This window comes from Pavona decussata, unplaced genomic scaffold (assembly GCF_977016875.1).
Source record: "Pavona decussata unplaced genomic scaffold, jaPavDecu1.1 SCAFFOLD_48, whole genome shotgun sequence".
In the NCBI taxonomy this organism is placed as follows: domain Eukaryota; kingdom Metazoa; phylum Cnidaria; class Anthozoa; order Scleractinia; family Agariciidae; genus Pavona; species Pavona decussata.
In genome coordinates, this window is record NW_028145470.1 from 1,004,743 (window position 1) to 1,030,852 (window position 26,110).

At 38.2% G+C, this 26,110-nt stretch overlaps 1 protein-coding gene and 1 long non-coding RNA gene across 10 annotated transcripts in view; one reads left to right on the top strand and one right to left on the bottom strand.

Annotated features, from left to right (window-relative positions):
* LOC146481647 (uncharacterized) overlaps positions 1 to 26,110 on the bottom strand; it is a 222,333-nt gene that overhangs the window by 128,728 nt on the left and 67,495 nt on the right. The window lies entirely within an intron of this gene.
* On the top strand, positions 1,010 to 24,541 carry LOC146481654 (homeobox protein six1-like). Of its 8 annotated transcripts, none has more exons than XM_085107711.1 (5): positions 1,223 to 1,237; positions 12,075 to 12,210; positions 12,992 to 13,112; positions 22,007 to 22,663; positions 23,625 to 24,541. In XM_085107711.1, exons 4-5 carry the CDS (start codon positions 22,110 to 22,112, stop codon positions 23,914 to 23,916), a joined length of 846 nt encoding a protein of 281 aa, XP_084963837.1. In that variant the 5' UTR covers positions 1,223 to 1,237; positions 12,075 to 12,210; positions 12,992 to 13,112; positions 22,007 to 22,109; the 3' UTR covers positions 23,917 to 24,541. The 8 variants fall into 8 exon arrangements, with proteins under 8 accessions (XP_084963844.1, XP_084963840.1, XP_084963842.1 ...); XM_085107710.1 differs by lacking the exon at positions 1,223 to 1,237 and adding an exon at positions 11,226 to 11,391; XM_085107717.1 differs by lacking the exon at positions 1,223 to 1,237 and adding an exon at positions 11,237 to 11,391 and having other exon boundaries at positions 23,628 to 24,541.

The window sequence follows — 26,110 nt, forward strand, 5'->3', positions numbered from 1 at the left end:
ACACGTAAACATACACTGATTCCGCAAAGATTATAGCAACAATACAATAAACATCAAACCTCTGCATCATTCCTATATTTCATGGGATGGTAGTACGAAAGTCCTGAACTAAGCTCTTATCTCAGAACATTATTGTAAAATGTAAAAAATAGTACCACAAGAACCCAATCACCTTGCTCAGTTTCCTCTGCATAAGAAAGAGCATAGCCATAACACGATGGAAAGGAAATGGCACGGGACAGATACTAAACATAATTATTTTAGTCTTGAGGTAAATGAACGTTTTCTTAATATTCGGAACTGGTTCAGTGTATTAGCTATGTGAAGTCACTGAGTTTTTGTTAGAAACTGAAAACAAACAGTAGCACTGAAGGCAAGGCTTAATAATAATAATAATAATAATAATAATAATAATAATAATCCACTCGACATGTTTTTCCTCTTTTGTCAGTTGTTTTCTTGACTGAGTATTATTTACTTAATTAAATTATATTCAGTAGACACAAGGATATTAAATTTTATTTTTTAAGCATCTCCAACTCACTCTTCTGATGAACAACAACTTGACAGGAAAATCCAAAACAGAATCGAGATTTATTAGGAACGTCAGTTGTGGTACGTTTTGCAGGAAATCGATTTCGCAAAACGATCAATCAAACCTGTTCTTTGGATGTTGAAGAACGTCAATAAAAACGAATATAAAAAAAGTTTAGAAGTGAAACATTTAAATTCTTGTCAAATGAGTCACTGATATCCCCTTCCAAACAAAACGAGTAGATGGCTATAACTAAAGTGATTGTTTAAATACATTGTTTCTTCACCTGGAAAAAGCACTTTAAGTAGAGAGTGAGTTTGAAAAATTATCTGTTAGCCATTCAGTGTAAAAGCACTTAAAGAAACGCTAAAACGCTTCGGCATAACGCGTATTTAAAATGGCTAAAACGAACTTTTAATGGCAATAATGGGTTATTAAATAGCTCAAATAAAGAACAAATTGCTTCCATTATTTGACAGCTTTTTCCTTTTGGAATATGCACAAGGTGGGTGAATAAAATAAGGCAGATTTCTTTGCCGAACAAAAACTGAATCATTCAAGGGCGTTGAAACAAAACGAGGCAGTGCAAATCCCTTTCTCATTTAAAAGGTTTCGTTAAGTCATTAGGAAAACAAGAAAGCTAAAAATCGGAAACCGCGAAGGATATTCGTTTCTGCTTTCATCGTAAATTTGCTGAATAAGGTAAGAAGCCCATCTTCCATATTGTGGCAATTCAGTGGGTGGATTATATATGTTACCTCAGTGAGGTGGGATAGAATTTCTCTTGTATCCGTTCGGTATGATTTTACGTTTTCCTTCTAATTGTATTTCCTAATACCCACGCTAGGTGCTAAGCTGAACCGTAAACGAATTTACAATTTGGCATCCGACGATTTTGTTATCCATTCTAGTTTGGACTGTAGCATTAGTTAAACGAAACCATTTGGAATGACAAAACTACACATGGTCTCAGTGGTTGGGGAACATACATCAGCCTATTCAGAAGTCCCATCAAGATTACATCTCTATCTTTTCATATAAAGAAAATAAACTGATCCTGAAATATTATGGGAACATAAAGTAAAGTCGACGCACTTAAAAGGGATGAGAGGGTGAGTTTCTAAAGAAAATGTGGTGCTAAGTCCATAGGAGAATGACACACCGATATCAACCCAGTTGGTAAGGTAAATTGTTCAACACAATTCAAAACCAGCGATTCAAAACCTGAAGATTCCAGTGTTAGCATTACCTTGGAAGATTTAGTACCTGAAACGTTAGCTTTGCAATTTTTCACAGTGCAAAGTTAACTCTACCAACTCAGTTGTTACCAGAGTGAAAAAAACACTTTCGTTAAGGTAGAAATTTTCGCCTTCCACCCCCACCACCCCAACGACGACGACGACTTCGTTGTTAATAGTATTGCTGCCACTCGTTATTTGGGCTAAACAAAATTTCATCGTTTCTTAAACAAATTTCTCGCGATACTCAGTAAATCTTAGCATACCTTTAACACGAATAAACATTGATAGCCTTTCTGAGCTCGGGGGGGGGGGGGGGTACTCCCTTATATGGGCTATATAGGTATGTGCGGCGCCAAAGGGTATGGTTTTTCGGCTGTTTTGGTCATAAATAGGGTATCGCTTTTAGCCATTTTGCCGCCATTTTGGTAATAAATAGGGTATAGATTTTTGCACTCTAGTCCTGGGTTCGATTTTCTTTAGAAGAAGCTACTTCTGGTCATAAATAGGGTAGGGAAAATCGCAGATTTTAGTCATAAATAGGGTAGGGAAAATCGCAGATTTTAGTCATAAATAGGGTAAGGGTATTGGGAAGCGGGCCGCACACCCCTACCCAATTTTTTTTGGAGTACCCCCCCCCCCCCCCGGGCTGAGCTCCTATTAACGAAAATAAATTCGATGCAATTTCTCCTCCCCTTCACTATCCCACACAATGTTACAGGAAGGAGATCAATTAACGAAAGAAATATAATTTGAGTAAAATGGAAGCTACAACTTATTTTGCACCTAGTGCTTCTAAGTCCTAGTAGCGGTTTGACTCCTTTGAACAGTGATATAACAGCCGAGATTACCGTCTCCCCCAACCAAAAAAAAAACATTTAGAGTAAAAAGTAGTTTGCTTTGCTTGCACGTAGTTTCAATCATACCAAAGGAATGAACATCTTTTTCACTCAATCCGGCCACTGCCCAGTGTCAACACTTTTCATAGTAACCGCACGATTTTCTCCTCTTACGAAAACGAAACTAAGAAAACTATTACTCTTGAAGTGTTCAAGTCCGTTATACCAACATTTCGGTTGGTTTTGCCAAAACTTCAATCCAAGTCCCTAAATGGGAGCAGGATTTCTTTAATAGCGATGTAACCGCAAAATAGAATCGCATGATTACGCTGTAATTCACGCCTTTTAAGCCCACCAAACCCGAGGTTGGTTAAAAACTCTCTTCACATGTACCCCAAGTTTGCCGGCTCCATGTAGTTTTTCTTATCTACTGGACAAGCTGAAGCATATCCAATCCTGGATTTATCCGGCCACAATCAGGTGCCAAGAGAAATGAAAAACGCATCGGCCAACCATATTTATGCCCTAATATCAATTTACATATTATCTTCAGTGCTTTTCGTATATTTAGTATTGTAGTATTTGTCGTCAAAGGTGCAATTAAGCGCCACATCGAATTCTCTTCAATTTTAATCTTCGTTCTGTGAAGGGTAAAAGTGCATTCGCTCATTGTTAACAATTTTCTTGAACTTACACATGGTGGGAAAAGTAAAAAGCAACCAAAACCGAGCAGTAGTTTGCAGACAATACAATACAATAACTTTATCTATTATCCGCCAAAGGTCAACATGCAGGTTTGACTATAGGATTGAAGGACTCTAGTTTGAGTAAGATCTGATACTGTAAGAATGCGTTTCGTTTACTCTTCATATTATAATGTCTATAATTGCACGTTCCAACGTCCTTTCAAATAGACCTTTATATCACGGTTTTGGAAGCCACCTTGATGGGTAGGCAAACGCGTCTGGAAATAACAGCGTTTGTATGGAAATCCGATGACAAATAATTTTCATGAAACATCGCTTCCGAAAAAAGTTTATGAATTGGAAACTTCAGGCACTAGGCAAAGGATTTTACATAAAATAACTGAGGAATGTAGCTGTGCTAGAAAGCATCTACAGTAGTTGTGTTTTGACATTTCCATACATTGTCTGTAAATCTTTTCCAGCGAACCCGCTGTGAACTGCTATCAAAAATAGTTCGGTGGAAAAAAGACAGGGAAATGTATAAGAAGTTCAAAACACGACTGGACGATTTCTGGCACAGCTACATCCCTCCAATTTTTTTTCTTAAAATCCTTTTCCTGTCGCGTTTGCGTTTAAATTCAGCTTTTATTTAGGGGACTCTTCTGATATCAGTCGGACGATAACTGATTTCCTAAAAACGATCAAGAATGAAACTCCTGAGAAAAACTCCCTACTCTCGGCCGAAATTTCACTGCGCTGCTCGCCGGTATATTCATAATAAACCTGCAGCAACACTTGAGATTACTTAGTACTGCTCAACAGCTTGCATTTCAATGGTAACACCTAGGATTTTATCCACCTTGTACAGGGCTGAGTTGCTCGAAGCATGGTTAGCGCTAACCATTGGTTAAGAGGTATTAAAACCTATAGGTTGTCATGGTATTTAACCCGGGTTAGCGCCAACCATGCTTCGAGCAACTGGGCCCAGAATACTAACAGTTCCACTGGAGAGTACCGTGTTCAAAACCTCCATTTCCATGTCACACGTTAGGATTCCACCCGCAGATTCAAACACAAGCACTACCTTGTAAAGCACATAAACAGTACTGCTCAGTAGTTTTCATTTGAATGGTCACACTTTGGGATGTCACCCAAGGAATCAAAATTGGAACCACCTGGTGTAAGATAATAAACAACACCACATGGGAATGTTCAATAACAGTGTATTTTGAATGAAGCTTAGAGCCACAACAACTGATTCAAGGTTTCGACCATGACTGGAAAAGCAGTAAAAGCTAATTTCAGTGACCCGTCCAATGCACCGTGCTCCCTCGAGCTTTGGTATCTTTTTGGTGTCCCTTAACTTTGGTGCTTGAAATTGTCACAACGATAAAAGTTGATAAGAGTTGAATTCAGTCGACGGCTAAAGGAAACCCGGAACTATCAACTCGTGCAGAGCACATGGTAAACTCTTTTGTTCGACAATGACATGCACAGTGAAACAAAGCGACTGAAATTACTAGGAACACCAGTTAGAGTGGAAATCAAATTAAAGCACAAATCGCCCGAGGCATTTTACTCAAATAAAGAACAATAATCCATCAGTTATCCAATTATATACCTGTAGATATCCACTCAAAAACATGAAGTTTAATTGGCACCTCCCGTTTTTCTTATCAACATTTCTGGTCGTTCGCCAAGTTGAAGGCATTCATTTAGATATTCACTTTTGAAACCTACTGGAACCAGTTAACTGGATGATTTTCAAGAATGAAGTGGCTGTTCCAAGAGAGATAAAGAAAAAAGGATACCCGTGAGATAACCTTACCGTTGGTTCTTAGTCTAAAGCGTCAGGATCTAACCACTCCCATCCTTTAACTAACAAGGCCTAACAAACGGCAGCTGAAAAAGACAAATTGGACGCGCTGGCCGAGTCGATTTAAAAACACCTCGTGTTTCCACTCCAGGGCTTTGTTTCACGGAAAAACCGTTTCAATCTTGAGTTCGTGGATAGCATACTAGTGTGTACATGAATGCTATTGTAGTGCGGTTGTTTATTATGTCGTTCGATACAGGTGGTCCTCACTTTTCACTCTGAGCAAAGACATCGTAGGTGCGACGATCCAATATAACGCTATTGATTAAGAGCACTACTTCTATCTGGGCTATGTTAATCCAAATGAAATTTTGTCATCTTTTTTCTAAGCTTGGGTATTATTGGGATTGAAAGCGTTAAAAGAAGCGATTTTAGTGACACCAGCACTAAAAATATGCAAATCATGATAACTCGGCTAAGCCTGTGACAGACACTGTAGTACGGTTCGAAAAGCAATTATACTTTCCGTAGGAATTCTACAAAGTTCGTGGTGCTACACTTCTTTCACCACTCTCCGCTCTCTCTCTCTCTCCTTTACTCAGCGTTTATTACAACTCAATCGACGCCAAGGAGGAAACACTTCAAGAATTGTTTCTTCCAATCTTTTGAAACGTTAAACCAGTATCTTAAACAGCTAACTAAAGGAGTCGGTGCTATGTTAAGCGAAGCCTATTTTCAAGAGACTTAGGTGAGTTATGTGAACAGAATTAAAACAAATTAAACCGCTTTTAAAAATCCTCAGTCCAGACGGGAACATTTTTCCATTATCCAGCTGCATCTACACGCGACTAAAATATGATTTTAATTACATCACTTGAGGGCTTCTTAACTATAAAAAGCCACTGTGCTCGCTACAATTACGCCATAAAATTTTGCGTTGAACGTTTAATTTGTTTCACCCAGTCATTAATAAATGCGAGAGTACGGATGCTACACTTCTTTGGTTGACTTAGAAATCCTTTGTTCTCTGAACCTCCGTCAGTGTTTCTTGTTCGTTTGCATTTTTTGTTTGGTTCAGTTAAATCTTATAAGTAACTGCACTAGAAATCGGAGATGATCGCTCGGGGAACCCTGTATATGGTGCTTGACAGTGAACTGATTCAAACCGCGGGATTTCGTGAAGGCGGTTGGTTATTTAAGGGAGATGGTCGCTTACAAGAGATTCTAAATACAGTGTTTGACTGAAAAATGATTCAAACAGGATTTCCTTTAGGCTCTTTCAAAGATTCTAAACTACAGTGCTTGACTGACAAATGATTCAAACGGGATTAAAGGGAGATGGTCGCTTACAAGAGATTCTAAATACTGTTTTTGATTGTGAAATGATTCAAACGGGACTTCTCGGTAGTGAAATGGTCATTAAGGGGGAAAGGAACCGGCAATGAGGAAAGTCAAGTAACGTAACTCATGCAATTCAATTGTAGGTTGGTAAAAGAGATCATATATGCACAGGCTGTGTATTAGTGCTTGCGGTCTTCAGTATTTATATCAACCATTGAAGAGAACCAAATAAACAAACAAAGCGGTCTCAAAATCACTCACTTAAAATGGGACCTAGCTTGGAATACTCCTATAATAAATTACTGAAAGTAACTTGAAAGTTACTTCAGTGAAAGCCGTAAACTGAGCTGAATTCTTCAACTCCAAAAAGGGCTGAGATGAGAGAAATGGAAAATGATTTGACGCTGGTTTCACAGAGAGAAACAATCACTATGTTTAATCAACTAATTTAAACTAAACAAAGGAAAACATTTTAAACCAAGTACATGATACGGTGGAACACTTTTCAGGCATTTTGTCTGGAAGTGTGCGGCTCAAATCTCTAAACGCCTGTTTCAGTAAGAGTTTTATATCCCGCAATATCCGACCCAACCGCTGAGAAGCTTTCACTTTTTCAATCCAAAACGACCAGTACACAGAAAAGAGCCAACAAATTTCAGAAAAATCACGAAAAAGAAAATCAGGGGCGAATTTCTCTTCTGAACGGCATACCACGCGCTACTTTTCCCAATCACGATTCAGTAAGTGAACGATGGTCGAATCTTCTGAAATAATATTTGCACCTTCGCAGTGGGCTGTTCAAAAAGAAATTAGACAGCACCTACATGCCACCTGTAAGATGCTCTTAGTATCATGTCATATTTTGCTGTTTAACGAGTGTTAACACAATGAAAGAATATTGTCACTAAAGAAAATGTCCGTGAGCGCGTTGAGGAGGGAGGTCTTTAAGGTAAAAGACCTGAACTTTCTTTCACCGGTACTAACACATGCTTTCAGTCTATGACATCCATCAACACTCGCCAAAAGTGATGAACGTCGTATTGCTATTTAGAAATCAATACAATACAAAGCGATGAGGACAAAGAAAATCATCATCTTGACCAAATGATTTTCAGACCTGACATTAAACCAGCAAAGACATATATAAGAGATGTTTTTACAATTGCGTGATTCGCTCTCCTAGAGCGGATTTTCTTGATTATTGCTGATTTATTTTGAGGCTCTTAAGGAGACAAGTTTCACTTTATTTACAGAGTTTTTGTTTGTTATTTGTTCCAACTCGCATTCACTAGCTGAGAGGCATTATCTCTGGGTTCTGCTTTTCCCCCGCTCACAATTTTTCCAATGGAAACCACCTGCGGTTGATAATTCTTCTTGGGTCTCTAAACATCACAATTTATTTTAACAAAAAGGCTCGCTGCAAGGCTAAAGCCAAAAGCACAATAAACTGAGAACACTATAACCGCAAATAAAGGTACTTCAAAAATGCAAGCGTGACAAGAGATAGGGCCGGTCAATTTTTCTGTTCACAAACACAAAGTGGTGGGAAGTTGTCATGAAGCCGTTTCTCCCAAGCAAATCAATGCAACCTTCTTCAGTCATCAACTGGTCATAAGATTGTTTTTTCTTCCCTCTCAATTAAAATATTTCACTTGCTATGATTAATTATAAATGAAGCTATTTGAAGTAAAATGAGTTAAAGTGCAAAAATGTTGTCATCCACTTAAAAGCCAATTTACAGGTGCCAAGAAAATTTCTTGCTTCCTGCTTTTGTTCTAAACCTAATTGACCGATGAATCGTAGTCAGTTGGACCCGTTGTTTTAACTGACGCAACAGGTAAAATTCAATCCGAGGAAAGGGCACTCAAAAAAAGAATAACTTTATGGCTATTTGTCTAAAATACCCGTTCGAATGCCACTGAACTCATGACATGTAAAATGGCATGAGGTTTACCCTCGTCTAAAGAGCTTCTGAAATTAACTATTGATCGGGAGTTCCCAATGGGGCAAGAAGCCGTTTCAAGAAGTTACAACTGACACTTAAATTAAGAATTTTGTTGGTGTTAACAGCACAGGTTGCGCAGATTCGTTTACACACAAACATAACATCGCCTGGGTTGAATTGGTAACTAGGAAACAAAACTAAATACTAACAGGTCGAACTAGACGTTCAAAACTGGCAGGACTGAGGGGAAGATAAATCAATTTAATAATAAATCTCACGGTACATTGAATCTCTCTATCAAGATAAACACAGACCTCCTTTCAGTGTTTCAAGTTTTTGTTAATAAGTTGTCATCGTTATAACAACCGATTGAGCAGTATTAGCCAAGTTTAGAGCGTATAAGATGGTTTGAATTCACAATAATACATGAATGCGTTTCCAAAAATAATCCATCTATCAGCACTCCCCTCAAGGATAATTCAGGCTACCAGGGGTATGTAAGAGGAAGCCAGGAGCCGGATCAAAGATAATCCCAAATAAATTAGACTCAATCTTCTTGGCGTAACCCGTTTGTCTATAAATCGTTGCTCCCTTCCTGACATTGCTGTTTCATGGTAATCGTCGCGACTCTGAATAAGTCAAAATCACTCACAGAGGAGCTCAGTATTCAAGTCCCGTTTAATAACGGCATTATAAACAGCAAAGTTAGTGTTAAGTTGAACTTGGGTGCAAATGCAAATAAAATGATTGTGAAAACAAATTCGCGTACAAGTAGTTAAACGATATTGTACAGTTCACAAGTACGTGTGGGCCAGGGTAAGAGGTAAACAACCCAAATCCGGACCAAACCCTGTGCTGGCATTGATACAAGGCAGAAAACACCCCGCACACGCACAAGAAACAAAGCAGCTGTATTATGTTTAGGACAAAACAGTGAATCTTACTGAGGTAATTTGATCGGAAAGCGCGAGTCCCTAATGGCGGGAGATTTTCAGTAAATTTTCTTTTCCACAATAGCGAGTTATCCTTGGAAAATCACGACCCAGGACTGCCCTCTGTCCAGATAAAACCTATGGAGTGACGAAACAAGACGCTCAGTAACCCTGCAATTATTTCTACCGCCATCTCGATAACTTTATTTAATTTTTATTGTACTGAATTTTCCGCGAAATTAAAAAAAAATTAACGAGACAATATTTACAACAACCAAAAGAAAAATACAACACTAAACACAACCAAAAGTAGCATTGTTGCCACTACTGCGAGAAAGTTCCAAAACTAGAAAGATGTATATAACCTCCTGTAGCCAACCCAAATTCTTTAGATTTTGCTGGAGAATTATCAGTTGTAAGGAACACTGAAAACAAGCGCTCAAACCGCATTTGTCTGCATAGAAACGTCATACTTTTAAACCCTTTATTGATTTAATTAGATTTTTAATTACGGGTTCACAAGTTGAATTTTTCGTCGTCTCAGCCTTGCTTTAGAAAATAACTGATAATGGTTCAAATTCAATCCCTGCTTCACGACTTTCGAAATTCTTCGTACAAATGTAAATGTAATTTCTGCCCTCTCGTCCACTTTCTACCAACTCAGTAGATGGCGAACAGAAAAGTAAAAGGCCTCTTCTACAAATGTTAATTATCACGAACCACCACCCGGCTGAAAATGCTGTCGGCTATCCGCAATAACATAGATCTGAGGTAAACTGACGATTGAGGGTGTGAAATGGTGTTAGACATGCCATGTACAGTATTTCCATACTGAAACTTTTAAAGCCTTATTAGTCAGTTCCTGATCAGTTTAGGTCGCTAACAATAACATCCGTTAGATGTCACATCTGATGACACAAGCGATTTGGAAATGTCCGTGGATGGCTAGGATCAAGTCATGCTACAAAGATCAGTATCTGCAATATGTTTTTTATTCTTTCACCATTCAGCTCATCAGTGAAATATGCTTCCAGCTTTTGAGTCTGTGTATGAAACCCAAGAGTGTAACATTAGAGTAAAAGCTAATGTGCTGTATTCTCTTATGCTGTTGTTTACTATTCTGTGCAAGGTGGATGCAACTTTGTAAGACTGCCTAGGCGATAACCATTATTCGGTATCCCTTTCCCGTGCATTTAACTGAACGGTGATTTCACAAGCCGCTCTTTGTTTTACCATAGTGGTAAAGAAAAAGGATTTTTTCCTCAAAACGAATTCGTTAAGCAGTTTGTTGATAAAGAGCCATTTGCATTTAAAAAGTCATACCAGCCGTACCAGTTATCTCGTGTTTCGTGTTGGGGTTTTATTTTTTTTAAACAATATCTGATTTTGTTTCGACGTTTACTCTAAAAGTACAAAAAAGCGCTCATCGCGAGAGCTAACACAGTTTACACTTGTTTAAAAAACATCACGGCCAACAAGAAGCGAGACATAACAAGAAATAGCTAAACACAGCTAAACAGCTAAAAGAAATTGGGGTTTGGGATCAACCACAATGCTTTAGACCCTTCCGGAATTTATACAAACGTCTTTTCCTAAACAGCACGTTTCAAAGTCTAGACATTTACAGCTCCCAACCTTTGAACGGTTTTGTGGCTCTTTCGAGTCTACCTGACTACATAAGGGTGCCTGTTGAAACCAAGGCTATATGAGACGCTACTGTTACCTTTCAACACTTTGGGTTAAAAGGCAAGAGCAAATGCTTCTTGATCTTGAGTCTAAAGCAGTCATTACGACTAACGACTATTGCCAAATAATATAGCGAATGCTAACAAGGTGTTCACGGTAGTTATGCAATTGACTCAAACTTCAAACCTCCTAGGTAATCCGTCAAGACTTGTTAAAAATTCATTGCTCACACGAACCGCCTGTTTAATGTCTGGGCGATGCGTGTGTTAATTCAATTTACTCTCACTTGACAAAAAAACTGTTTAAAGGACTCACGCACAACAACAGGAAACCGGAGTTGAAAAGGACTACAGCATTGCTACTCTAAAGCTAGGTAAGATAAAGAACTTAGGAAATATATTGAGCGACTCTAAATAGCAGGACGTGAGTCGATATTATAGAGTTCTGGGGGAGGGGGATTCCAACAAATTTAGGATCAGTGAAGATGTATAGCACACTACTCAAACCCTAACCCATTTATATATTTTACATCATACAAAGGCATCATATTTTGTTTTATTTTTCAAGCGCCTTTTTTCAAACCTCTGCCCTGTGTCATTGTTATCTATAGACGTTGACGTTTCGCCACAGTTCTTAAGCTTATTCTCTCTCATCAACTGCTGGATGCCATACATAAATAAGATAAAAAATAAATAAGTGCGGACTTATTTTGCTTCATTCTGTAAACCATAACACTAATCCAGAATAAAAAGAAAATAATCTACGCCTACTTAAGACTCGTAAAATAGCAGACACAAAAACGATTATTAAGGCAACCCATACACCTATCCAAATATATACGGTATCAACCTGTAAAGACAACAACGACCCACACCCGACAGTTTGGTTTAACTTGGTTTGAACTTTAACTTTCTTTCTTAATTTTCTATTAATCGACTAAAAATATCGACCACCAAGGAACGAAAAAAAAGGATCATCACGTTTACTAAGGACGGCTCGTCTGTTTTGTTTTGTTCTTGTTTTGCACATATCAAATTTTGCAGTATTTCTTTTCAGGGCTGTCTGACACTATAAACTGATACAAAAGTTTATTGCAAAGGCCTGCTGACAGATTGGCTACTTTATTGGAGACACAATGTCCCCTTGGAAATTCTAGATCGTCATACAATAACCCAGCATCGTTTTTTTCCTGGTGGGTATAAGTTTCCTTTTTCACAGCCAACGTCAAATTATCCTTAATGTTTTGAAACACGACTCGTGGCTCAGTAATAGAATTCAGTGCTAAAAGGTAAAACAAGATTTCATGAAGAAAATTCTCTTTGAGCCAGTCGAGTTTATAACAAGATTATAAACTCCTTAACCGATATACTTTGAGCTTTTCAACCTGACACAAGTATTAAATACAGTATTCATGGACAAAGTTTTAAACTGTGACCTTGCAGTCCATTTGAAGAAAAAGTTTTAAATTAGCACATAAAAATTCACGCAATGTTAAGAATCGTTTCTCATTTTCCCTAAATGGAAATTTAACATAGTTCGCAAATCATAGTGATTCCGAATTCTTCCTTTTGCTATCCTTGAAGATTCTTGAATCCCTGGTAGTGTTGTGATTTCAGTTATGAACCAACCAAGATAAACCGCGATGAACAGATCGTTTAAGGTTATGGTTTTCCTATAATGTGCGAGCCACCCGATACGAAAACATAGTCTGCCACACGATTGAGTCACCGGAAACCCGATCTGTGCAACAAAAATGTAATAATAAGGAGAAAGAATAGAACTTCTTCAAATAATCTTCTATTATTATTTTTATGGCAATTTCACGAGTCGAAGTCTCAAGAAATTTAAACCGCGGAAACTAGTAGAGTGTTCAAATCGAATGTTTTATCATGTACGTGGCATAATTAATAACACGACCCCCTTTATCTATTATCCTCGATAACCCAATACGTTGATTGAAGGGTGTTCTTTAGCTGTCAGGTGACACGGTCTCGTCAAAGGGACTTAGCGCTCACACGACCAGCCGCCCCGCTAAGTAAGTCAAGGCTACAAACGACGGACGCTATCAGTTGCCGAAACGGAAAGTCACAAACGGTAAGAACTTGGTATTTTCACCTTGTTATCCTCAATTTAAAGTTAAGACGTTCATTTCTGGGTTTCAAAGTGCTGAGGATGTTTTGAGCTTCACGCAGTGTCATTACAAGGCAATATCACCTAACGGGTATATCACATGTATATTATAAAACACGCAAGTTAAAACCACACCAACAAATCTTCAACGGCTAAGATTTATCACTGAAGGTTTGGTTTCGGGGTATTTATTATTTAATAAGAAGAAAACGAACGCGGGTTATTTGAGGTCCCATGAAGAAATTAGCCTCAAAGATCATGTTTGCTAGTTGCGAAGCACGAAATCTTGAATCAGCAACAACTATCTCACCTTGTCTCTTCACACTGAAAAGTTAAATATCATCCGATGATGGATGAAATGAAAGTGGAGAATCTATTGACCCAAACACAGATTTAGGTTTTAGGTGGTTTGTGGCAAGTCTATTCACGGATCTTCCAATTTAGTATGCGAACTTCCTTTTGAATATCCTGTTTACAACAGATCGAGTCATCCCATTAATGGGGGACTGTTCTCGGCGCCAAAACATTGTATGGCCTTTGCTACATCAGTTTAGTTATCTCTGCAACTTGGAGGTTTCTTTAAATGGGCGGAAGATACACGCTGAGGGTTTTGAAGTACCATGGTCTGTGAGAAGTTTGCGGCACCTTCGGTTTCAACGTTTTGCCGCGTTGTTGTCACTGGCGCGACCGGCGGGTGCGTGAACTAGCAGCGCGCCAACAACCTGAGCTATTTCAGTCACGAGAGCTCTAATAAACAAATTTGAAAACGAAATTCTTCAATTTTCTCCAGAGGCAAACTGAAAATCCAACAGTGCAATATAGAAGAAGTGTTTCGCAGTTCAGTTTTCATTTGATTAGTTGTACTTTAGGATTTATAATCCACAAATTCAAAATTTGGAACTACTCTGTGTAGACCTGTGTAGCATAGAACACAGCAGTACATGAAGCAGCAGCAGTAGACTGTAGTTTTATTCTAACAATCAAACTGTAGGATTTCACCCACAAAATCAAAAGGTAGTGCCACGTTAAATGACTCTAGTTAAAATAAGAAAGAATTGGCTGGTCGGAGCTCGAAGCTATCTCCGTTTTCGAAACGTTCAGTCCATTTTGTGATATAGGAACATAAACTAAACGCCTTCTACTTAAGGTTACGGCAACCACTGATGGATTCAAACCTTGATCTCTGAAACAATGTAAAAGCAAATAAATGAAATGACACCAACGGCAACAACAGGACACAGTAGCTCATAAAATATCGATCCCTTGTTTATTTCATCATCATCATCCGAATCAAGGAGCCCTGAAAAGGCATACCTCGAAGTATGTGTCCCTATTGTTAGCCACTTCGTTCAATAATCTCCCGTATCCAGTCTATAAGGGCTGATATCTAGATCAGTATTTACTCCTTGAAGTCTCAAGTTATTTCCAACCGACTCCAAAAAGCATTTGAGTTCGAATTTTGGGTTGTTTAAAGAACACATTTGCCCCCATAATAATAAGTTTCACAGTTCAAATAGGCGTATGTCTGAGAAAAAATCTTCAGTTTAATCAATTCTACAGCTTATGTTATGATCGCCTTTGGCAGTGTGTATGTGTTTTGAGATTCTTTCGGATATTTATGTCACCCGCGATTTCAGAAAAAGGAATCAACCAGTCGAAATTGTCATTATGTGAATCACATTTGGAAATGCTTTTTATAAGGGTGTTTTAATAGAGTTGTGCATCAGTTTCCAGCTTGAAATTTAAGATGACAAATATATCGTTTTGACTTAGGATGTTTCCTTTTCACGAAGAAGAACAAAGTTCTTCAAATATCAGTGTATAAGAAATAAAATTTCTGATAAATCTTGCAAACACAGAAACTTTAAGAGAAATGTTACACCGACTCTCTGCTCTAAATTCCCTATTTAAGGGATTTGCTCTCATCGTTCACTGTATTAGTATAATTACTTTTATTCCGGAGCAAAAACGATAGAATGCACCTTTAGTTCAGAAAACTGTAATTTTGTCTTGCAAACTGTTAACGAGCTTAAAAGTGGAACTATCCTGAAAGGCTTGAATGAGAGCAGTCAAAAAAAGTGATTAACAAAGACTTAAGCCTGTTGAGCAGAAATAATTTTTTTATAGGATTTGACAAGACAAGAACAGAAAAAAAGATTAAAGCAGAATTAAGGTTATCAAAACGTTAACACGCTATTAAACGAAATCTTGCGAGAAACAAATCCAAGGAAGTTTTCACAACTTAAAAATAAACTTTCAAAAGAGGGAATATGAAACATTAATGCGTTCCTTTCATGTAATTCAATACAAGCTGTTAAAAGCACGTTTTCAACGCAAGAGGACACAAAGAAAAATGAAAATGATGTTTTTAAACCAATTTGAGTGCGATTGAAACCAAATTGAGACAAAAGGAGTTATTGCTTCACTCGATCGAAGACAGGATCGGTCTAATTGCATCTGTGACATTTCCCGGTGGATAGATTTTTTAAGGTGCATGTCAAATGGGCGCGGTGGAGCCAGCCACGGGAAACCTAAGAAAAATGCGAAACAAACTGGCAACAATAAACAAATAAATTGATTGAGATCTATAAACTTTTGTAACGCAAGTCTCCTATCAGGTTAAAAAAAAAAAAGAAAACAAAACAAAACAAAACAAAAAACGAGATCGGACAAGACCCCCGCAAAAACAGCCCACACAAGAGATAACATCTGAGAAGATGTCAAGGTAACTTTATATCGATATATCACGACCCCAAAGTAAGGAAGACAACATTGACAGACATACGGGCGGCTTGGAGAAGCATATGGTCCAGCCAAAACGTAAAAATAAATATCCATACTAAACATCTGTGCTTAAGTGAACGCAAATTTGGTACTGGCTCAATCCGTTGGCATTTCATGACTTACGCCTTGTCAAACAAGAATAAACTTTTTTTTTAATTCCATTCTAAAAATGAACGTGTGCGTTATTTTTAAGCGATAAAGTATGATTACTTTGGATTTATCAAATGGTTACATGTGTCTCAGCCGTGCCTTATCTTAATTTCCTTTGATTTCAGCCGCTAAGAGTTGAGACAGTAGTTACAAATACGAGTACCATGACATCCACCAATTGAACGACAATTTCGTGTCCTCAAAAAAATCATTAACTCAGTCTATGTATGCATCGACCATCAGCGATATATCGTAAAGGAAGTCACTTAATAATACTGCATCGATTTAAATATTACCGGATGATATCATATATGTTGCAACTAATTGAATGTTCTTAATAAGACACGTATAAACCCTGCCTGTTAAGTCACTCCTGTGCTGAAATCACCTTTGGCCAGTCAGAAAATCTCGTGAAACTAAAAAACTCCAGGCACATAATGCTAGTTACCAAAATTGAAGACAAGAATATTGTCTGCCATATTAAAATACTTTTAAACGGGGAAACTCTTACTGAGTTTTCAATTTCGGCTAATTTGGATATCAGATTTTTCAAATCGATTGACAAAGGAAAAAGATACCAGGGTCGTTAAAGAAACTTTAAAGTCGATAAAAGGGTAGAGTTACACTTCCGATTCGACCCTTGCGCTTAGATGTATTTTGATGTTGTTTGGCTACTGAGTAAACTAAAGTCTAGAGCCTTCGGGACTTTCTGGCGGTATTGGTCAAATAATTTTGAAATCGCATTGAAGGTCTTGAAAGTCTTCCAAAAGCCCAGATGTAAGAACTCGCAATACTCGGTTCCAAATATATTCGCCCGTTGTTCAGTGATAGCAACGTGTATTTTGACTTGATGGACATCGCGCGCGATCTTGTGATTTTCATATATTACAACCTCCATCGAAGAGAGACTGATAGTTTGGTTGGGTTTTACACTGTTTATTAGCAGTAAATTAGATTATTTAAATAAGCATTGCACCTTAGCTTAGAGACAGGTGTTTGGAACTTGTTGTTATATTGTCGAGTTTAGAATTAAAAGTATCCATGTAACATTTTTGTTTTTAAAATCTTGTTCATAGCCGTGTTATCAATAATTTTGCAAAGACGAAAGCAGGAATAACGTGACTTTACAAATGGGCAACAAAATTCGCTAGCATTGGGCTAAATATTCACCCGTCTTCACTCCACGAACGGCTCAATTACATAACCAGTCAAATGTGAAACAAAAACCTGCGAAGAATAAAAAATACTACGACGAGAAATAGTTTTTAAAATCACATTTCTGTCGCGTGTATTTCACACTAAACGTAGCACAAAGAAGCGAGGATGAAGTTTGGTATTGTATAAGAGAGATGTTTAGAAACTTGTTGAAAGAATAAATTACATTCGACGCAGGGGATGTTTTAAAGACTGCTCTGCTCTCTGGTCAAAAACGCTCTTGTTAAGAGTAAGAAAACTGCTTAACTTTATTGATAGAAATGGACTCTTATAGCATCCTCAGGCAACATACTGAAAATGACAGAGGAGTACGCGTTTTATGAGCTTCAAAGAAAGCTGAAAGAAAGGTCAATTCAGTAAAACATTCTAGGTTGAATGTTAGCAAGTCATAAATTTGAACCGAGGCTTACAGCTCAGTAAAGATTTGAAATAATTCAACCAGCTTTGTATAAACGAAGCTCTCGAACCTTTAACAGTTCATCATAACAGTTGAGAGACTAACAAAGGGACCTCAAATTGAAATATCATATAGCATTGAAGTAAAAGTGCACCTGCACTGAAAAGCATTTGGTCACCCGTTAAAATGGACGAGAATCGTTCGCCTTTTCGCGCACGAATGGTAACTGTTATATCCAGACGCTGCCTACACTTCATACAATAACTGAAACATACATTATTTCACTTGCCGATATGGAGACTGTCCTCTCCTTGCTAAGGTTGGCAGAAAACAAACCTGACAATTATCTAGGCTTCAGAAAACCGAGGAAACGGGCAGCACATTGCACAGGCAAGTACTTATCGACAACTTTTATTTAAATGCAAGGTTATTATTAAGAATGTTATCCAGTTCGAGACGTTAAGGCCCTCTTGAAAGGAGAGATAAACAACGCCACAGAAAAGTACTGTTCAGTACCTTTCTTTTGAATGGTCACACTTTAGGATTTTATACACAGACTCAAACGTTAAAATCACCTTGTACAGCATAATAAACAGCACCATAGGAAAGTACTGCTCAGTAGGTTTCATTTGAATGATCACACGTTAGGATTTCAGCCACAGACTTAAAAGTTAGAACCACCTTGTACAGCACAATAAACAACGCCACAGGAAAGTACTGTTCAGTAGCTTTCATTTGAATGGTCTCAAAGTTAGAACCACAATTCAAATCATTTGACATATCAAATGTCCACCTCTAATTGCGAAAGGGTTTCGCGGGTAGATGAAAACAATTATATTTTCAGCTGGAACAGGTTCTCTTCAAGTACATCTGGCTCAGAAACATGCTTACCCCACCAAAAAAAAAGATATTATATCGTCCCTAGAAATGTTTTCAATTCTGTTATCGAATCAATCAATCATGCACCTTGCGGGGTTAATTATTTTCTCAAACAGCACCCAAAAATGGATCGCTTCGACAAAACAGGAAAATTTCTAAAAACACGACCTGCGCTTCGACATCAAAACATCCGGCTTTATCACTTGTAGAATCGAAAGAGGAAGGGAAATTTTTGTTTCACTTTGTGTCAAAGGATATAAACTAAGAACTTTGTTTACGATACATGTCAAGGAAGATACTGGACAATATCTTGCAAACTCTGGAGAAAATAACTTTGTTTTGTGGATATGATCTAAAAGTGCAACCTTTCAAGTATACTACAAAAGATATTGAACAATACTATAATTTTTCACTCCTAAATTACTTTTCATTCTAACTGGAAACTTTAGAAAATTTGTGATAAGCCAGGAAGCATAATGATAGTTTACCGGGAGCGGCGCTGATAAAGTTGTAACCATAACATAAACGAATGAATGCGGATTCTGAAATGAGAACTTATCTTCTTCGATTTGAATCTTTCTGGAATACACCAAGCAAAACCGCGATATTTTAAAATCAGATTTGGGGGAAATAAAGTTACAATGTTAAGAACTTCAAAGCAAACAAACAACAGCAGAGGCCCAAAAAGTCGGACAAGTCCTGTTATATAGAACGACATCCCACGAACGAAACAAGAAAAATAAGAATATAATTTCCTCGGCATGTTAGAATAGTAAAACTTTGAGAAAAATAATTTGAAAAGGAAATGTAAAATAGATATCAATTCCCCATCATCGGGGTGCGAAAGCAAAGTAACTATTTAATAACGAAAACTTTTCAGGTTACTTTCATTTGCTGAGTCAACGTTGAATACCTTGAATCAGTCACTGAGGTTCTTTTCTTTTGTCTCAGTATCGGTGAAATCCTGCGGTTTGTCCATTCAAGCGAAAGCTCTACAGCATAACTTTTTAGCACTAGCCTTCGTTTTTCAATGTTTAAAAAAAATGTTCTTCAATTAGTTTTCTATGTTTCGAGCTTGAAAAAGGTACAATCAAAAGCGAAATATTCTTTGGATAAGACAAGGCAGCCTGTCTGATGGGTAGACTTAAAATGAGTTGACAGCACCTTCGACAATTCAGGGGCTGGTTTCGGATTGTTTCAAGCCTGATGTTTAGTCGAAAATAATCGTGTTATGATAGCGATCTTTTAAACACGAGTGCTAAAATTAACTGTTTGTCTTCAACATGTGGAGACAATGCTTTACTTTGTCACCAGCCGAATTTGCGAGGGCGACTGTTTGGAAAAATAAAAGCGCAAAAATAGCGGAGAACGCTTTGAGTGGAGGAAATTTTGGAATTCCAGCTCTGTGGGTGATGGATACAATTGCATAACACCTAAAAGGGATGATTTCATTCCAAAGAAATAAAACCAACAAGGATGAGAAAACCTCACGAAGGCGAGCTTGAACTGTCATTACAACCTGTTCCTCGCTGCTAATGGACTGTCAGACATTTCATAAATTATTCATTTCTTTTTCGCTTAATGGAAGAGCACACTTAGCAAGTTCGAAAAAAACTTCTCAAATTTCAAAGGTTTAAGGTGCTCTGAAAACAGAAAAATATGTGAGTGGAATTTAGACAAAAAATTGAGTCAGCCTTAGCTAATTAGATCGGTTGGATTCAATTTCTCATGTCGTTCAACAATGCGTGTTCGTTTTTTTAATATTCACAACATGAATTTGTCATTGGCTTTTAGTTTAACAGGCCTATCTGATATTCAACAAAAATTAAGAGAAGACGTAAACATTTGTAGCGGAGCGCGTGCAGGGACCGATTTGAGTGACTTCCGAGATGGCTATTCCTTTCTACAGCGATTACTGTTCAATTAATACAACTGGGAAACTGAAACTCGTAAAATTCAAAGAAAAGGATAACCAAAGCTAATGCTAAAAATAAATTCTGAACCTAAAATATGACCAACTGTCTTGCACAACAAGTTTGATAGTTGATATGCCTCGGCTACCTTGATGACCTTGAAATCATCATCAATATGTGGTTAACATTTTATAATAAACACTCACTCGTTAATTCAAAGGTGCCCAAACTCGAAACAAGTAAAATATTAATAATTTTGCAAAATATGGAGAAACAAAGGGCAGCAGACGATCGTACAGCTTAGTAGTTTTCATTTGAATGGTCACGCTTTAGGGCAAAAGTTAGATTCTTACCACATAAGCGGATATTTGACTCTAAGATTGAAAAATACAAAATGTTTGGAAAAGACAATACACTGAATGTAGCCAAATAATATAGCATCTCCAAATTTTCGCTGGTTTAAGAAAACAGCCAAATTGGGTCCAAGTAATTGTCACAATTAAAGGAAAAATATTCCTCCCTTCGAACAAATGTCATCGTGAAAGTCAGGTTTGGTGTTTTTTAGCATTCTTTTTTCAAAGGAATGTTTTCTTTTCGGTTTTTAGTTTATTATCCAATTCCAGTGGCAAAACAAGAATTAATACTCAAAAGGCAGGATTGTATAAATTTTATCACAACTGTATCAGTCCTTCCTATTAATCCCGATACGTTTGCATTGCAAGCGTAACCTGCGAGACAGAGAAAGAAAAATATTACACCACAAAAGGAAGAAAACTCTTATAACATTGGAACATGTATGTATTTCTTACGAAGCAAAACGACCAAGAAACAATCTGGATAACACCTGGATTAGCCGAAGAAGCCAGTCCATTGTTTAACACGTATTTCGTTGATTGGTTTGGCTGTCATTTCTACAACGATAAATTCCGCAAAATCAACAAACAGGGCCTTTGTTCGCGCCCGTCTCTCATAACATTATTAGCCTTCTAAATTAGCATCTTTTTGAGTAATAGCTCGACGTAAACATTAGAGTGCTACTTTTTCCCGTCTCATTTCTAAAAGTTGCCATAACAAATAGGCGCTTGGAAAAGAAACTCGATCCGCGTATAGTATTACAAACATAATATTCGCTCACAGTGACTTGCAGAGTTCAAAGCGTTGTCGATCCTGGCCAAGAGCATTTAATAACATCAACTAATGAGTTCAGTGCAGAGAAGGCGAAAGTAATTGCGTTTGACGATTGTCGATAAGTCTTTCTCCTCAAGAGCCTGTGTTTGAGCGGAAGTGGCCTTTTTCGAAAACGCAAAGAAATGGATTGACATTGTTTCTATGGTGTTTGATTTAACATCTCCTGAGAAAATATAAACCATCTGGATGGTGCGCGCTGACCAATCACAGACCATGGTTCAAGTTCTAATCTTAATTTAATAATGACATTGTCACGCCAGTGAATGAAAATTTGTCTGATCGGTGGTGGGTGACATTTGCTTTTTAACCGTGTGCAATTTGATTCCAAGCAGCTATAAAGAGAGCGAGTACCGTCTTAAGTTCAGACAAATAGACAATACAAAGTGAAAGGATAACTTGAGCCCGGCGCTGCACAACTGATCCCAGCAACGCAGAATGCTGCCAACCTTCAGTTTCACCCCTGAGCAAGTAGCGTGTGTGTGTGAAGTGCTTCAACAGAGCGGAGACATAGAGCGCCTCGGAAGATTTCTATGGTCTCTTCCAGAATGCGAAACCATCCAGAAGAACGAGAGCGTGCTAAAGGCAAAAGCCCTAGTTTCCTTTCACCAAGGCAACTTCCAAGAACTCTATCGCATCCTGGAAAACAACTCGTTTTCTCCGAGCTCGCATCCAAAGCTGCAATCTCTCTGGTTAAAGGCGCACTATATCGAAGCCGAGAAACTGCGCGGACGGCCGCTAGGAGCCGTGGGGAAGTATCGCGTTCGTCGCAAATTTCCTCTTCCAAGAACGATCTGGGACGGCGAGGAAACTAGTTACTGTTTCAAGGAGAAATCAAGAAACATATTGAGAGAGTGGTATTCACACAACCCGTATCCATCACCTCGAGAGAAGCGAGAACTCGCAGAGGCGACTGGCCTAACCACTACACAAGTTAGCAACTGGTTCAAGAACCGAAGGCAGCGGGACCGTGCGGCGGAAGCTAAAATAAGGTAAGTCTGCGCTCGTGTAATATTTACCATCCATTCGTGACTTAAGCTCACGAACGTTTACCTTCACCTCAAATCGTTTTACAAAGCTTAGGTTGTCATACACAATAAATTAGCCAGCCCAACAAGGCGCGTACTTTCCCTACTGCTGCGTGCAAGTCTTGTGCTCTCATTAGTAGAATTTCCGTCCAAATATTTTATCCCTCTTTTAAATTTCGCTTTGATTGGGAAAGTTATTGAGCTTCTCGAGGGTCGGAAGTTGATTTAGCGACTTAAACTGTAACTAGCTGTTCATTTCATGCAAATTAAATGTCGCTGAAGAAAAGGGATCGTTTTCAGCTCAAATCAAATATACATATATCAGTAAATGACATTCCGCGTGCGTGAAAGTGAATTGACCGCATTACCGATAGAAATACCGCGCTCAATCCTTGATTTATATTTCAGTCAAAGAGAAGCGGATACGAGAGAATTTTCAAGTGATCAAGTCTGGCCCTCCTCTTGATAAGAATATAAAAACAATGAGGACAGTTGCTTGCTCGCGCGGGTATCATGTCAACTAAATACTACATGGCTGGTAAAGCACAGCTATACTTCAATTGAAAAGCCGCGGCTTAGCATATCACAAGTTGATATCACCCTTAAGTAATAGGTCACTATTATATTCAGTATGAATGTTTAATGCAGTCTAACCTTGAGTTATTACAAGTGTACTTCTACCTTTTGAGTAATCATAAAGTGTGACCATTCAAATGATGCTATTGGTAGAAATGTCATCCAGTGCTTTGTTTTCAACATTTTGTAAAATGAAATTTTGATTTTAAAAAGATGAAGATGGACACTTTCGAAACAAAAGAATAGAAATCAAATGACTTTTACACGTCAGAGGAGACGCGCATTTGTTTGTGTCAAGATTTTGCGTTTGTTTATCATGTTCTAACTGTCGATTTTGCGTGATTTCAAGCAGGGAATCGACCGTGGACATTAGAACCAAGCAGATGTTGAACCCAGAGAAGCAGACGATGCTGAACGACGTGAAAAAGTGCACAATTCCGGATTTTTCTCAATGTATGAACGGAGGACATCTCACTGGGTCCCACACGCCTGTGCCAGTTAAACTCGAAGTCGACGACCCAACGCTTATGGCGGCTATGTCACACGAATCTATGGCGCCCGTGTCAGCTACTGAATTTACCCATGGACTTCATGAGAATCACATGCTTACCACGTTAACAAACTCGTTAGTAGGACTCTAGATTCATCGGGCTTCAAGTTAAAATTACATGTCCATTACTCTTACGCCAATCTGTATGTTGTAAGTTCAATGTGAGTTTTCAACTTTTTGACCGGGAAGGCATAGTGTCTTTCCCCTTTATTGGCTAAAGCCTTTACGAATTCCTCAGCTTGAAACATCTCTTGCGCATTTTAATAGGATATATAGCATAGAAAGTGTAAGCATAGTTAAAGTATTACTAGAATTCATCGTTAACTTTTACTCTTGCGAAGGACAAATATTGTTGACTCGTACTTTGGGGTCCATTTATGGCTTCATTCATTCGCGAAGTTGTGCGGTGCGTGATAACTGATCAATGCAACAAAAGCTTCTGTTTACGACGAATCAAGACCCAAACGAAAATATTCGCGCAAAAATAATTCAAGTATTCTAAGCAAAATTAAGTGTAAAGAGCAAATGTTGTCTTTGTATTCATTTTAAAAGTAATATATCACCTTGTATACCTACATATATAATCTTGTACAGTAATCTTTCACGAGCGAACAGTTGATTAAGACAACTCCCTTCGCTTTCCTGTAAACGCGGACACACGAACACGCTACATTCCTCAATTTGGAGTGGAAATAAACTTCCTTACAGACCCAAAACGTCAGTCAGTTTAGTTTTTATAACTAAGCCATCGCGACCTCCCGTTCGACAAGTTTTCGTATTTGCCGTTAAATATATTCAGTGGTTTCTCGTTTTACATGCGGGCATCTTCTCAAATATCGCCATATCACTTTGAGGAAATTGAAAACCATTTAATACACCCGCAATATATTTAAGTACGTTGAGTTCACTTAGCGCTTAAGCGAGAGTAAGGGCTGAGTTCAAGCTTCTCCCTCATGAACAAAAAGTCATATGATGTTTTTCAAACATTATGTTGATAAAGTCTTCCAGACTGTAGAGGAGAGCGCATCGATTAGTTTCCCTATCGACAGATTACTGTAAGTTTGAATAAAAAAAATACAGCTTGGTTCGGCGTGTTAAGGATATTCCATTATAATGTTATTTTTACAATAAGACACGATGAGCGGTGCTTAAGAAGGAAATTTTGGCAATAAAAAGATTGGGTTTCCCGTCTATACGTATTACGCCGATTTCTATCAAGGTCCAAGGTCTTGAGCTGACAAGGCATTGCACGGCGCGAGCTATTCAAATGACGCCTACACAGGCGAAACTGTCCAACCTTTCGCCCTTTCTTTAGAAATTCAACAAGGGAGAAGAAAAGAAAAAAATTGACGAACAACAGGAGACGATTGTTTTATTGTCCTAGCAAAAGGACGACACTAGAAAAGAAGAGGGAAAGCCAAACAAATGTATAGCAGGCTCTCCGACTCGTCCCGTGCGAGCACAGCCATTTCGTGACTCGGGCGTGGAGGCTTGTGAATGCGCTCATTTATCAGGCGTCAAAATCTCTTGCGACGACAGGCAGTGGCGTTGAGCCAGTGAAAATGTGGTTGCGTCCCCAGGAGGTTCAAACCACAACTAGCTTTTATCTTTATCGCTTGCCGTTTTCTCAAAATGTATTTATTTATCTCGTCCATTTTCTCACAAAGCACCATAATTCACATGTATCTAAGGCTTTTGTTTTGCGCTGACCTCTCTTTAAATAAAGCAATTAAAGCACAAAAGACGCATTGTATGAATTGAATAGCGTTTATCGACCAAGCACATGTCAAAACACATGTTAACAGCAGCTACTATTTTGGGTTTTGATGCACGCAAAATGGATTGAAAGGAATTAAAAGCATTGGCTAGAGTGATGCTTACACAGTTGGGCCCTGTGTGAGTCCTGTGTCGAAATTCATCGACTGCGAGGTGAAATGTTTTTACAGCGCTGAAGCAAAACACACAGAAAGCCAGCTTCGAAAATATGACAGATGATCAAGGAAGCTTGACTGAAAACACAAGATGAGCCATGTTGCTCAAAGGAAGTAGTTTTGCTTTTCTTTACCCACGCAAAGGCATTATTATTCACGGATGAAAATACTATATTTCTGGACGCACAATTTCAATGTGGTTTAACGCGGGAGATGATTGCTTAGGAACTGCGCAAATGACGTTAATAACGAGGAAAATTTGTTGTCGGGAGACTGTAAGTCTGAAATTTAAAAGCTACGTTAACTCAAGGCTTTTAACCAGTCGAGCTTTGTGTATTCAATTGAGTGGTAATA

Excerpts from the sequence above, each read along its gene's own strand:
- LOC146481654 (XM_085107714.1), top strand. The coding sequence starts at position 22,110 with ATGCTGCCAACCTTCAGTTTCACCCCTGAGCAAGTAGCGTGTGTGTGT. Across the intron at positions 22,664-23,624 it reads GCGGCGGAAGCTAAAATAAG|CAGGGAATCGACCGTGGACA; the intron begins GTAAGTCTGCGC and ends CGTGATTTCAAG.